The sequence below is a fragment of the Pinus tabuliformis genome, chromosome 2_2 (genome assembly GCF_031772625.1).
Source record: "Pinus tabuliformis cultivar Carrire ecotype Pingquan chromosome 2_2, CPIR1, whole genome shotgun sequence".
NCBI lineage: Eukaryota > Viridiplantae > Streptophyta > Pinopsida > Pinales > Pinaceae > Pinus > Pinus tabuliformis.
In genome coordinates, this window is record NC_142300.1 from 1,258,583,180 (window position 1) to 1,258,597,938 (window position 14,759).

Consider the following 14,759-nt stretch of genomic DNA (forward strand, 5'->3'; position numbering starts at 1 on the left):
GGTTGTAATAGACTCGGGGTCTTAATTGTTTCAACCTTATTTTGTTGGCAAACCAAACATTCCACCACAAACTTTTGAATATCCGATTTAAGGCCATCCCAAGAAAATTCCTTCTTAACCCTGTGGTAAGTTTTTAAAAATCCTGAGTGCCCTCCTAAGGGAGAAGTGTGCAATTCCATAAGAATATTTTGTTTCAGTTGGGAATTCTTACAGAGGTATAAGCGATCTTTGTACCATAATGAATCATTTTTCCAGCTAAATGTATCAGATGTACTAGAATCTTGTTGTAACTTTCGAATAAGTGCCCACACTTCTTCATCATTCTTCCATTCTTCCCTTGCTTCGTTTATCCAATCTGGTTGGATAATAACCCAACATCTTTGTGACCCACTTTTGTTGCTCTCCAGAGGATAATCTTTGTTCTAAAAAGTATTTAAGGCTATCATGATATGTTTTTCCCTTGAAGTGTCTTCCCATTAGGTAGGGTCGCCATTTCTTAAGTGCATGTAGTATTGCCAACATTTCCTTCTCATAAATAGCTTTGTGTAAAACATTTCCCTTGATTGGATGACTTTCAAAAGCAATGGGTCTTTCATATTGCATTAAAACAACACCAATTCCATTTCCCAAAGCATCACATTCCACAATAAAGGTTTTTGTGAAGTATGGTGTAGCTAAGACTGGTGCTTAGCACATTGCCTCTTTAAGATGTTCAAAGGCCTTTGTTTTTTCTGGACTCCATGAAATGCCATCTTTCTTCAATAATGTTGTTATAGGTGTAGCTATTCTCCCATAATTCTTAACAAACTTGCGATAATACCCTGTCAACCCGAGAAATCCTTGCAGATGCTTTATGGATGTGGGGATTTTCCATTCCTTAATGGCTTTAATTTTGCTAGGGTCTACCTTAACTCTTTCATGATATACAATATGACCCAGATATTCTGCCTCTTGTACTTCAAAGAAACATTTGGATCTCTTTGCATATAATTGTTTCTCCTCCAATAGTTGTAGCACCCTGTCAACATGTTCAACATGATCCTTCCGAGACTTGTTGTAGATTAGTATATCATCAAAAAATACTAACACAAATTTTCTAAGGGTGGGTTTGAAAATGGAATTCATCAAACCTTGAAATGTAGAAGGTGCATTGGTAAGGCCAAAAGGCATGACCAAAAATTCATAATGACCCTCATGAGTTCTAAATGCTATTTTCGAAATGTCTTCAGTATTCATTATGATTTGATGATATCCTGAATGAAGATCCAACTTGGTGAAGTAAATTGATCCATGCAATTCATCCAGTAATTCATCAATGACAGGAATGGGAAACTTATCTTTAATAGTGAGCTTGTTGAGCTCCCTATAATCCAGACACATGCACCATGATCCATCCTTCTTGTGCACCAATACTACTAGAGTAGAGAAAGAACTTTGACTAGGTTGAATTATACCAGCTTCTAGCATTTCTACAACCATACGTTCAATTTCACTCTTTTGGGCATAGGGATATCTGTATAGCCTGATGTTTGGAGGAACACTTCCTGGAATCAGATGAATAGCATGATCATGATCACGAATATGTGGGAGACCTTTGGGAGTCTCAAATACCTTGGAATGATTGTCCAAGACTTTTTGGAGATCTGGAGAAATAGATGATTCCAATGTGGAAGCATCTAGCGAACATAATTGTGCAATTACACCTCTTTGTTCCTTTTTTAGAAGCTTTGTCATATCCTTAGAGTTGATTATCTTTCCCGGTTTCCCTGCAATACCCCTTAATTCAACTTCCTTTCCTTCCGCAGAAAATTTCATGAAAAGTTCTTGAAAATTAAAAGCTATTGTACCCAAGGATTGTAGCCATTGGACTCCTAGTACAACATCATCACCTCCCATTGGAATGGAAATCATTGAGCTAGTCAATACATATTCTCCCATGGATAGCTTGATATTATGGCACTTTCGAGAGCAATTTATCATTCCTCCATTTGCAACCATCACTTGACACTTTGGTGCTGGATATAGGAAGCAATTCAATTCTTTTGCTATCTTACAATGAATAAAATTGTGGTTACTTCCTGAATCAATCAACACTATTACGTTTGTCTTCTTGATTTGTCCTTCTATCTTGATGGTTTGAGGAGTGGTAATTCTAGCCAATGCACTACAAGATATGGTTGGATTCATTTCTTCTTTATCTAGGTTTTGTTCCTGGAGTATATCCTCTTCTTTTGACCTTTCTTGCTCCTTTTCTTCTTCCTCTTCACAATCTATGTAGAATAATTAGGCCGATAGGCCTTCCTTTGAAAGGGACCTTTCGTCGTCCTACTCCTTCTGACGCTGACACCTGGCAGGATGGCAATTTGCTTCGTATTTGTTTAGGCTTAATTATCAGACTTACACCTGGCGGAGTGAGTGGTTTCTGCAGCCGATTTCACAGTCAGTTTTACCCATTTTACGCGGGAGTTCCAGTACACCACTTGGGTGCAGCACAATCCCAAGTCCAGGTGCATACACCTGTCTGCACAAACTCACTCCTCCCTCTGCATTCGATAGGGTTTAGATGTCTGTTCTCAATTTCAGGGAATGCGGTTGTAAGTAACAGCTTCATTAAAGAAGTGTAGACGGATTTAACACGGAAACCTTCGAAATCTTTGAAGATTGTATTTCGAGTGTCTGTTTTGTAATTTGAGGCCCTGAATAGACATATTTTCGTGTATAAGGTTGTCTGAATGCTAAGATCGCTGTATTTGTATCAATTCTGTGGTCAGGCACTTTACGAGTTGAACTGAGTTTCAAGCTTCTCGGCTTTGTTCTGGCGTGTGTGTTCTTGCTATTATTGCTCGTTAAAATCTGAACATGGAAGAAATGTATGGAATTCTGAGGCATTTGATGACCTTTGTTGTCATATGGTGCGCTGTGCTTGGAGTTGGTGCGCAGCAGGAGAACCAGACGATTTCCCTCAACGTGGAAGCAGGAGAGTCCGGCAGACAGATTCCTTCCACTCTATTTGGAATATTTTTCGAGGTATGCCATTCATTGTCGTAATTTTTATTTATTCAAAGAATTTCTTATTGTTTAATTTGAAAACCTGTAAAAGATTTTCACAGCTGCTGAAAGTCAGTAGTATCTAAAATGAGTGTCATACATATTAGAAGCACTTCCTTTAAAGGAATAAAGTATGTTCTGCACTTCCTTTAAAGGAATAAAGTATGTTCTGCGGGAATTATCAAAGAAGACCACTGATTCCCGCATTGATGAGCAGATCATGCCCTGATCCATTCTTGATTGAAATAATTCTGGAAAACCCTAGGATAAATTTGCACAAAGCAGTATCTTGACAGCCTATACACAGCATCTCCTCATATTGCGTCTCATAGACATTGTCAAAAGCTCTACGAAGGGCCACTTAATGGCACTATCTATTATGGAACACTAATTCTTTGATTGCGATTACACTCGCTTTCAGGGTTCCATCTCTATTAGCATGTCGCTCTATCAGACAAGCTTCTGTTTTGTATGTTCTCATTTGAGCTCTGGTGAGAAGGAAGGTGATGAGATACGAAGGAATTCTGATGTTATGGAAATTTTAAAGAAGACACACTTTCCACCAATTCCCAAGTTTTCAGGGGAGAAAACACCAGAAAGCATTTTGGAGCATGAGTAAGTTTTAAATTAGCATCTTTACACATTGTAATACATATATATTACTTTAAATCTATAGTTGTTTTTATCTATCTTCATATATGATAATACATTACTAGGCACACCTGCAGTTAAGAAAAAAGAGAAGGGGAATTTGGTTATTCCTTTATGGGTGAAGACTAAATTTTCCAGTTGGGAAGTTTTTTGAATAGAACTTCCAATAATATGTTCTCATGGATTGTATTGGATTTCTGTGGCATGCTGATTATATAATTTGATCTTATGATTCCATTTCATAGTCGAGTTATTTGGCTTGGGGATTTGAATTATCGCATTGCTCTTTGCTGTGGTGATACTAGAGAGCTGGTAAAGAAGAATGACTGGGAGGCTCTGTTAGAGAAAGATCAGGTAGATACACATAATTGATACTAAATATTATGTCGCAGTTGTTCAGTTCAACTAGACTTTGATTTGAACCTTGGAAATTGATTTTCCTTTTAGAAATTTTCTGGAAATAAATCAATTCTGAGATGCTCTACGACAGCTTCAAATTGAGCAGAGAGCAGGACATGTATTCAAAGGATGGAATGAAGGCAGAATACATTTTGCTCCTACTTACAAGTACCACAAAAATTCAGACTGCTATGCTGGAGAACATTTGAAATCAAGAAAAAGGCGCCGCACTCCAGCATGGTAAGTATGAGGTAATGCAGTTCTGTGGTTTCCATCTATCACTGTTGATTTGATTGAAATCAGTTCTCCATAAGTTGTCAGATTTTACAAAATTTTTGAGGTTGGTCACATCAGATGGAAAGTGAGTTTAACCTCATAAAAGATATGAGCTTGAAGTCAGTACTTGCAATCTATCGCTTAGAAAGCAGATTGCCTGCCTCTGCATTATCTCCATTGCAGTTACCAGTGCCCACTAAAAACGGGAGTTGGAATTCTCCTGGCCTCTTAGAGAATTATAGTTTTATTGTGACATTTGTTTTAGAACACTGTTTATATAAGTTGTACTTGGCTCCAGCTTTACCTTTTTTCACTCAAGCATATTTGAAGAATATGATTTAGTTATGTTCTTGGGATAAAGACCTAGAAAAGCCTCAGCAGGAAGGGTTGAGAGAAAATAGAAGCCTCCTCTTTCTATGATCTAGCTCTAATCATAACAATTCTTTCATGAATGCTTTCTGGAGACTCCGGTGATCAGTTTACAGAGGTTTTGTGGTTTGCAAAGTATTAGAACCTTTAGATACTTCCTCTTGCATTTCCCAACGTCAAGTTTCATGCTAGATCCATTTGTTTGAATTTCTGTTTGTATGGATCTAGCAACTTCCATTTTCAGGGACCTAAAAGGAATTTGAGCAATGGAATCTCAAAATGGCACATAGATATTTGTTTTCAAAAAGATTTTATATATTAGTGTATAATAACCATTGCTTCCTCTGCTCTGTTTCTTTGGCACCTGAACCTTGTTTCTCATCATCCCAAATAGAACAAATCCATTGAAAGGTAGCATAAAATATTGTTATCAAGCAGCAAAATCTGACCTTCATGATGACCTGTATATGCAGAAATGGTCCTCCTATTTCCTCATTTCTTGTATTGAAACACACTGTTTTCAGTTTAAAGAATGGGTATTTGCAAATTAGATATGTTTGGGTTTGTACGTATATCTCATGTAATAAGGCACTGATGAATGCCCGTCACATAATGAAGCTCGAAAACCAGAAACGATGATGATCATTTCCCTTTTGAAAATGCTCCTTCTTTCACATTCAATAGAACATCAAGGTAGTTGCATGACTGACATGTTGTGGGAATCATATTACCACTATTGCTTTCAAGGCAAACGTTTCTTGAAACAGTACTAACAGATATCGTATATCTTTTTTAGTCTAATCTGTAGAATTTCGAAACTTTTCCAACATTTCCTGTGAACTCTCAGTCCTCTTTAATTTTTAAGCTCTCTCAGTCCTCTTTAATAGATGCCCACTATCGTTTGGCTGGAATTTTTCTGTGTGTTTGGGTACGTAGTGATTTGAGACAACATGTTCGATATTTGAAGGCCTCATGCATTGGACGAGGCCTAATGGGTTACCTTGGCAACAAGGTGAGAAAAGATACTCTGTTCACTATTTATTTGTTTCTAATGCTTCTGCTTCAGCTGTTATTTGCATAGCTTGCTGCCATAATTTTACTTTCATTCTAAAATTATGTCTATATACTAAATTACAAAGAAAAGCAATTTTCCAAACAGAGGACTAAGCCCTGATCCATTCTTGATTGAAATAATTCTGGAAAACCCTAGGATAAATTTCCACAAAGCAGTATCTTGACAGCCTATACACAGCATCTCCTCATATTGCGTCTCATAGGACATTGTCAAAAGCTCTACGAAGGGCCACTTAATGGCACTATCTATTATGGAACACTTTTTTTTCTCTGATCAATTCTTTGATTGCGATTACACTCGCTTTCAGGGTTCCATCTCTATTAGCATGTCGCTCTATCAGACAAGCTTCTGTTTTGTATGTTCTCATTTGAGCTCTGGTGAGAAGGAAGGTGATGAGATACGGAGGAATTCTGATGTTATGGAAATTTTAAAGAAGACACACTTTCCACCAATTCCCAAGTTTTCAGGGGAGAAAACACCAGAAAGCATTTTGGAGCATGAGTAAGTTTTAAATTAGCATCTTTACACATTGTAATACATATATATTACTTTAAATCTATAGCTGTTTTTATCCATCTTCATATATGATAATACATTACTAGGCACACCTGCAGTTAAGAAAAAAGAGAAGGGGAATTTGGTTATTCCTTTATGGGTGAAGACTAAATTTTCCAGTTGGGAAGTTTTTTGAATAGAACTTCCAATAATATGTTCTCATGGATTGTATTGGATTTCTGTGGCATGCTGATTATCTAATTTGATCTTATGATTCCATTTCACAGTCGAGTTATTTGGCTTGGGGATTTGAATTATCGCATTGCTCTTTGCTATGGTGATACTAGAGAGCTGGTAAAGAAGAATGACTGGGAGGCTCTGTTAGAGAAAGATCAGGTAGATACACATAATTGATACTAAATATTATGTCGCAGTTGTTCAGTTCAACTAGACTTTGATTTGAACCTTGGAAATTGATTTTCCTTTTAGAAATTTTCTGGAAATAAATCAATTCTGAGATGCTCTACGACAGCTTCAAATTGAGCAGAGAGCAGGACATGTATTCAAAGGATGGAATGAAGGCAGAATACATTTTGCTCCTACTTACAAGTTATGTGTTCTATATGTTTTTAGGAAGATATTCTGTAGACATGAAATATCTGTATAATCAATTTCTAAATGAATTAATGAAATTTAATTCAGAAAACTGTTATATGATGTTTTCTCAGCTTCTGTAGCCCGAGTCTGTGAATGTCGAAGAGCATCCAATAAGTCTGACTTCCTGGTATAATCAGCTTCCAGATATTCTGTTTCTCCATCGGAGCTGGTTAACCTGCGATTGTATCTGCCAAACAATAATGACTAGCTTGAGCCACCAAGAAAATAAGAATAAATTACCAATACCCAGATTTATTAGCAAGAAGCCTTTGTCAATGACACCTTCATGTTATGGTTATCACTATATCTTTAATGCAGGGTTCTCCATGTATTGCATGTTTATAAACTCTCTAAGACTCAAAAGGAACTGAAAATTGTATGGCAACCCAGAATATTTAAAAAAGTGGACATTGAATGGATGTGCCAATAAAGTTTGCCAATTTATCATGGACTTTTGTTGACGTTCTGTTAAAGAGATTTTTTGTAAATATACACATTAGCTTTTGCAAAGAACAAGAATTACAAAGACAAAATGCCCCTCCTTATCAAGTATATTTTACGCACCTTTGAAAAATAGTATTTTATGAGACATCATGGGGCAACCAAACTCACCTAATGATTCTCTCTCGGTAATCAGTGGAGGATGATTTATGGGCAACTTCTGATTCGGTGGCTTCTGAAGTTGAGGGTGAATGGCCATAAAGTAACAAGGAGTTCAAGCCCTTCTCTTCTTGATATGGAGATTTGAACCTGCCAACAGAAGTTGAAAAAACTGCATCTTTGGATTTAGACATGTCCATCTCTTTAAATTTGTCACTGCTTTTAAAAGGTGCACTCCCGTGCCAGATCACAATTTTGCAAGCTCCCTTTGATCAGCTCTATACCACCTAATTCCACCCTTCTCATAAGATTTTGCATTTGTACAGTTCAGATAGTGGTTTATGGAACCTTCAAGCCCAGTACCATCCATCAACTTATCCATTGTCCATGCCTGATCTTGACAACCATCAACAGCTGAAGCTGTATGATCTTTACTTCCATTCACTTTCTTGACTTTGTTAAAGGCAGAGTTTTCCTCATTCACTTCCCGTGGGCAGCATGTATCATTTTTGCTTTGTCCACATGTTTGTCCATTGGAACAATTACTCAAATCTGAGTCTGTACATGCAGGTAATTGAGCTTCAGTGATGCTCAATTTCCTACTGTACAAAGAGTCACAACCAAAATTGATCTTCCCTTGAAAGTCAGGCTGAAATTGTAACCACCATTTCTCATCCAGTGAGAGGCTTGGATTCATCTTGATCCAACTAGCTCTGTAATCAGATATTGCACCAACGGGAAATTATATTTGAAAGCAAACGGGTTCTGAACCACCAACTATAATCTATCTGCAATAGTGCAAAGCATATCAAAGAAAAGAATTCCATTGAAGGTCACTCTCCCTCTCTCTCTCTCTATATATATATAGTTCAATGGGTTGGTGCCAGTATTGCCAGGACATTATTAGTACTCCAACAGACTGTGGAAGTCCCAAGTTTGATTCCCACAAAGTCAGGCATGCTTAGAATGGGGAAAAGTGTCTGGGAGTATCCTAGCGATTTATTTCCGATGATGTGTGTACGTGTGCAAATAATAGAAATAAAACAAAGAATTATAACACATAAAATGTGCAAGAATACACCATAGATCATACATAGTGCATTAAGATCCAACTATTGATAGTTTGAAAATAATTGACAAATGACAACATATGGGGACATTAACCATTGGCCACATCAGTTGGACACACAGGGCATGTACCCTACTCATGATATGTGCCCCAGGATTGACTAATACTCAGGGCTCAAGTGTTTAAGTGCTTAACATATATTCATGGACTGAAAAGTAAAATATATTTCTCATTTTATCATCTGAGATATCGATCACCTTAGGAATCCAGATTAGGCAATTGTGTTTTTCATTGACAAAGGATGAGACAAAACCTTTAATCATAGATGACACATGCATTTGTTTCTCACATGAAAAAAAACAAAATGTCATATTGCCCATCAAAGACGAAGAAGGTAGCATACCTTCTTCACAAAATGATATTAAGGGGAAGCGATCCACTATTTTAGTAGTTTATGTAAGGCCAGAGAAGGACTTTGTTTTTATTGCCAGAAAGAGTTTATAGATTTATTTTTTTCCATGGTAAATGCAGAGGAGAATGCACACTTGGAGAGGACAATAACTGAATAGGAGGTGTTGGGCACTCTGAAATCGATGACAAAGGAGAAGAGTCCATGACCAAGTGGTTGCTTGACGGAGCTCTTCTTACATTTTCAAGACATTATGTTAAGGGAGCTCATAGAATTGGTAGAGGAATCTAGGTCAAAATGCAAAATATCAGGGGTGACCAATGTTATGTTCGTAGCACTCATCCCAAATACTGAGAAGCCCTCAACCTTTTTTGACTTTCGACTCATATCATTATGTAACACAACCTACAAAATGATTTCTAAAATCATTGCCAGCAGGCTCAAAGCAACTCTATCAAGGCATGTGACTCTAGAACAATTTGGCTTTTTTGGACAACTGACAGATACATGATGTGGCTACAATCACTCGAGTGTATCCACATTTCATATCTTTTCAATTGGAGGCAAGCATCATGAAGATGCTACAGGGCTCAAACATGGATGCAGAACAGAAAAAAGAACAAATGATAGGAGGAATGCGGTTCCTTAGTATATACCTTTGTGGAAATGTGCATGTCCCAGTACCTGTCATCACAAAATCCATCAAGGAAGATTTGCATGAGTGCAATGCATTCTCCAGTCTCACACAATCTCAAGCCTCAATTTGTATATCATGTTAACCCATGAAGGGAAGATTTTCGAAAATGTATAATGTCAAGCATATTAATCACAGTCAAATATCTTGAATCTACCAGAACCAAAACGTCTTTTATATTCATATAAACTGGAAATGTAAAATTTGCAGAAGACAGAGTAGGTATAAAGGAAACTTAGTATGCATACCCTTAGCTTCTCATAACAAAATCAATAAAGAAAAAAATAGTATGAAATATATCCAGGCATAAATGAAAGGTTGCATGCAGTTTTAAGACAGACAACAGGCAGGAAATGGGTCTATAATCATGTCACTTACTTATCATGGTGGAACCTACAATGGGAAAATGTATATCAGCGGAGGATGTAATTCCTGTCTTTAGTGAAATCTTTTGACTTTACTATGCTGTAGTCTAAATCCAACAAGAATCGTTTTGGTTTTGATGGAAATGCACATATCAGATGTTAATTTTTACAAAAGTGGTTTTGAGTAGGAATATTAAAACGAACAAATTTACTGATTCAAACTTGCAGTTTTGACAAAGATTGACTGGCTCGATTTGGCTGATGGAAAACTGGAAAAGGATAAAAACGTAGTGTTTAGCCTTCTTCCATTGATATTCCCCTCAAAACCACTTTTGTACATAACAACAATACAGAATGACAAATGTTACCTTTGTTTTGTTTATGTTAGCATTGGAAGATTCTCAGTTTAGGTGAAAACTTAAAAGTCAGAGCCAATAATGGTATATGGAATAGTTACCTTTGTACAGGATGATATTTTTTCTTAATTTAGGAGACTAATTGTATGTCATGATGTTGATCTAATTTATCTCTATATGAATATCTGTCATATCTATTTTCCCTGATGAGAGTTCACAGGAAATGTTGGAAAAGTTTCAAAATTCTACAGATTATACTAAAAAAGATATACGATATCTGTTAGTACTGTTTCAAGAAACGTTTGCCTTGAAAGCAATAGTGGTAATATGATTCCCACAACATGTCAGTCATGCAACTACCTTGATGTTCTATTGAATGTGAAAGAAGGAGCATTTTCAAAAGGGAAATGATCATCATCGTTTCTGGTTTTCGAGCTTCATTATGTGACGGGCATTCATCAGTGCCTTATTACATGAGATATACGTACAAACCCAAACATATCTAATATGCAAATACCCATTCTTTAAATTGAAAACAGTGTGTTTCAATACAAGAAATGAGGAAACAGGAGGACCATTTCTGCATATACAGGTCATCATGAAGGTCAGATTTTGCTGCTTGATAACAATATTTTATGCTACTTTTCAATGGATTTGTTCTATTTGGGATGATGAGAGTGCATTGATGCTCCCGTGAACTAGCCAATTGCTCTTTGTTCCATGGAAAACAAGGTTCAGATGCCAAAGAAACAGAGCAGAGGAAGCAATGGTTAAATGACAATCCATATCTGACAAAGTTAAATTCTGGAACATGCAAAGGAAGCAATTTTTAGGCATGGAGGAGGAGAGATAATTCTGTTATTTGTATCTTGCCTCAACTATTTAATGAAGCTATTAGGGTTCTTGCAATGTCAAGAAGGATGAGATGCTTTTTTCCCGGATTGGCTTTTTGTCCATTATTTCGCATCTTATGAAAAGCATCTTACAATTACTTAATGTTTTAGTTATAATGTGAACCACCAATGTAAGTGATTTGTTTTAATATTTGCAAATGTAATTCGCCGCTTTTCAATTACCATGTTCAATATTTTCGTTGCCTATCTATAGAGGTTTCCTCCTTTTAATAATCCTATCGGCCTCTCATTGTACCTTTTGGGACAATTGCTAGTTTACTCTCAGCACACTTATGACCTTTAGTGTATTTTCTATCACAACTATAACAAAGCCCTTTTGCTCTTTTTTCTTCCAATTGTTGTGGTGTCAACCTTATAGGTTGTGGAAGAATAGGGGAAACAACTCTTCCATCTTTATAGTTGTGAGTGGTATGCTTCCTGGTTGCGATAATTTTGCTTTCCATTTTTCTTGCTAACCTGAATGCCTTCTCTAATGAATCAAGTTCCCAAAGGCGAACATCATGTTGGATATTATCTTTTAAAGTCCCTATGAACACACCAATCCTATGCTCCTCTGGAACATTTTTTACCCTTATGTTCAATTTTTGGAACTCCTCAATGTGCTCCATTATTGAACCCTTTTGTTTGAGACTTATCAATTGGATAAAAAAATTGTTGTTTTTTGTATCCTCACAATGTGCTATCAATTCTTCTGTAAAAATTGCCCAAGTGATAATTTGTTTACGAGAGAAAAGCCATTGATACCATACAAACTGATTTGGTTCCAAATATAAAGTTTCAATACGTACCTTTTGTGTGTTTTGCACATTATTGAGATCAGAAAATTACTCCATCTATAATATCCATGTTGCGGGATCCTTGCCATCAAACTTCCTCATATCGATTTTTGGAATATGGTGGGTCTTTATTCCAACATTAGAGTTTATGAAATCATGATTAACATTTATTTTGTTCTCATCATGAGTTTCCTTTACTACCCTTTCACCATTAGTAAGCATTTCTTGTAGAAACTTTGTCAAATCTGTCTTCAAATCTTCCATGCCTGTCTTCAAATCTTCCATGCCTATCTTCAAATCGTCCATCTTAGTTTCCACGTCATTCATCTTATCTTCTACGCCTTTCTTTAAACAATCCATCTTAGCTTCTACACCTTTCTTTAAACCATCCATCTTAGCTTCTACATCTTTCTTTAGACCATCCATCTTAGATTTTGTTACTTTTTTTGCAAGTGACACTTGTTACACTTGGTCTCGTAATTTTGATATATCATGTTGCATTTCTTCCTCTTCTTCATGAGTCATGCTAGAGCTTTCAGGTTGCTTACTAGGTGTTTTCATTTTCTTTCCTCATCTCATCAATTACCGATAATAATGCTTTACTATGCCCTTTGAATTACTTCAAACTAATTTTTCAAACCAAGCTTATGCAAAAATTTTAAAAAACTACACACCTTTTTTCACTTTGTAGGAGCTTGATATTGAATCTGATGTATCTCTGTAATTTTAGATCATCCAGTTCTAAAATTGTGACCTGTAGTAGCCCTTTGCGTCCTCTTTCCAATGCCACTAGTCTTATCCAAATTGGATTCTCCAGGGAAGAGTTATGCCAAATCTCCCACAGTGACCTGATTATAGACTAGTTCAGTAGAGCGAACTTGTACGACTTGCCACGAGTCACTGTTTTGACCTTTGGCTCTAAAAAATATATACAAGAAATTATAGTCCGTCCCCTTTCTATACGTTCTTACGAAATTTCAATCCGATGCTTAAAGAGAAAGTTATGACGATTTCCCCAGGTCACCTGTTTGGAATGTAATTCAGGAGTATGCAAAAAGACCAACTTGCTCAGATCATATCTCCACAAATATAGTGCGAAAATCTCTGAAATTTGGACCCGAGGTTTAGCGTGATTTTGTCTCAAATGGTTTTTTTTTTAACTTCTGAAACATTGCAGAAACAAATTTATAGCGAAAATTCCATGAAGACCTATTTGGAGCAGTGAAACCCTAGAATTCAAAGCTCTGATTCCAAATGTTATGAAACCAGCTCACAAAAAGATAGATCAACGCCTTAGAATTCAGCCTCTTTGAGGGGGCAACCTCCTTTACATTACATAAATGAAAAATTCTTGGATGATTCAAATGACAAAACCTCCTTTCTATATATAGGAGTTTAAGGAGTCACAATATAACCCAGCCGACCTAACAATAATAATATAAAGCCACAAAAATAACAATAGAGGGATTCTATGGGGCACAATAATAACAATATGGGGACAATAGGGGCACAACAATATTAATAAGGGATACAACTACAATAGTAGTGCAGTAATCATTAGTATTATAGGGACCTAACAGATGGTATAGATGGGATGAATGAAGATGATGACAGAACCTCGTTGTGAGATTAAAATGGTGTTTTCTTAGCTTTCTTATGGCTTGGCAGAGGAAATTCGAAAAAATGAATTCTGAACTTTTCACTCTATGCTCTAGTTAACGATTGAGATGGGGTGAATTGAGAGGTAACACTATCTTAGGATAACTCAGATTCTTCTTGAGATAGAAAAATCCCCTGTAATTTATGAATCAAAGATTGAACTTCAGGGGCTTCAGTGGAAGAAGAATGATCTAGCTTGTTTGGGATTTCAACAACAGGTTGTACAATTTTCTGTGCAACTTCTCACTTAGGATTAGGGGATTTGGAAGACTTTCGAGAAGTTGGAGGTGATGGTGAGGGAGTTTTACTGTTAGGATGGCCTGTTGATTTGGATTTACTTTCCATTCATAGTCAGGCCCTCCTTCTAGTGCCAAAATGTTGAAGCCACGAAAATCATTGCTTCACCATGGGGGAAAACCACATGGTTCGGACCTTGGTTGGCAGCTCCTTTTCCGTTTGGAGTAGTGGCTTCGACTGGGGATAATAGGATCAATTTCCAAATCTATTTAATGATTGTGCTAATGGGGTGATATGTGATGTTTTGAAGTAATACTTAAGCTAGAGGTAATCTAATCTAAACTAATAATCACATGCATTTTATCCTAATCTAAACACTATCTAGTAATAACTATGCCCAGGAGTAAATTGATGTATAATAATGTCTAAAAGCAATTGATAATAAAGATCATTCAATTGCGATGAGAAATGAATCCATTTTAACAATAATCATTTCCTTTTAAAAGTTAGCTGAAACAATTGTGAAAGATATATCACATAAGGAATTATTGATGTATTCAACATAAAATATAGATCATCATCATACAGAAGTGCAATAATGGCAATCAAGATTCGAACTTTCATACATAAAAATTTGAGAAGAAATCATTGCTTAATACATAAGTAAAAAGGATTACGAGATAAAAGTACCATTTACAATACATCCTACT

The 14,759-nt window shown here is 36.4% G+C and overlaps 1 protein-coding gene across 12 annotated transcripts; it reads left to right on the forward strand.

The window, feature by feature from the left end:
• Positions 1 to 2,359: 2,359 nt before the first annotated feature.
• LOC149198052 (uncharacterized) lies at positions 2,360 to 10,626 on the forward strand. 12 transcript variants are annotated; one of them, XM_089406070.1, is made up of 9 exons: positions 2,360 to 2,507; positions 2,772 to 3,027; positions 3,470 to 3,663; positions 3,945 to 4,053; positions 4,190 to 4,338; positions 5,680 to 5,755; positions 6,126 to 6,319; positions 6,601 to 6,709; positions 6,846 to 7,117. In XM_089406070.1, the coding sequence occupies exons 2-9, from the start codon at positions 2,860 to 2,862 to the stop codon at positions 6,978 to 6,980; spliced, it is 1,134 nt and encodes a 377-aa protein (XP_089262196.1). In that variant the 5' UTR covers positions 2,360 to 2,507; positions 2,772 to 2,859; the 3' UTR covers positions 6,981 to 7,117. The 12 variants fall into 12 exon arrangements, with proteins under 12 accessions (XP_089262196.1, XP_089262199.1, XP_089262200.1 ...); XM_089406069.1 differs by having other exon boundaries at positions 2,399 to 2,594; XM_089406073.1 differs by having other exon boundaries at positions 2,397 to 3,027; positions 4,005 to 4,053.
• The last annotated feature ends 4,133 nt before the right edge of the window (positions 10,627 to 14,759 follow it).

Coding starts and splice junctions, on each gene's coding strand:
- LOC149198052 (XM_089406070.1), top strand. CDS start 2,860: ATGGAAGAAATGTATGGAATTCTGAGGCATTTGATGACCTTTGTTGTC. Junction 4,054..4,189: donor CTCTGTTAGAGAAAGATCAG/GTAGATACACAT, acceptor GCTCTACGACAG/CTTCAAATTGAGCAGAGAGC. Junction 4,339..5,679: donor AGGCGCCGCACTCCAGCATG/GTAAGTATGAGG, acceptor TTGGGTACGTAG/TGATTTGAGACAACATGTTC.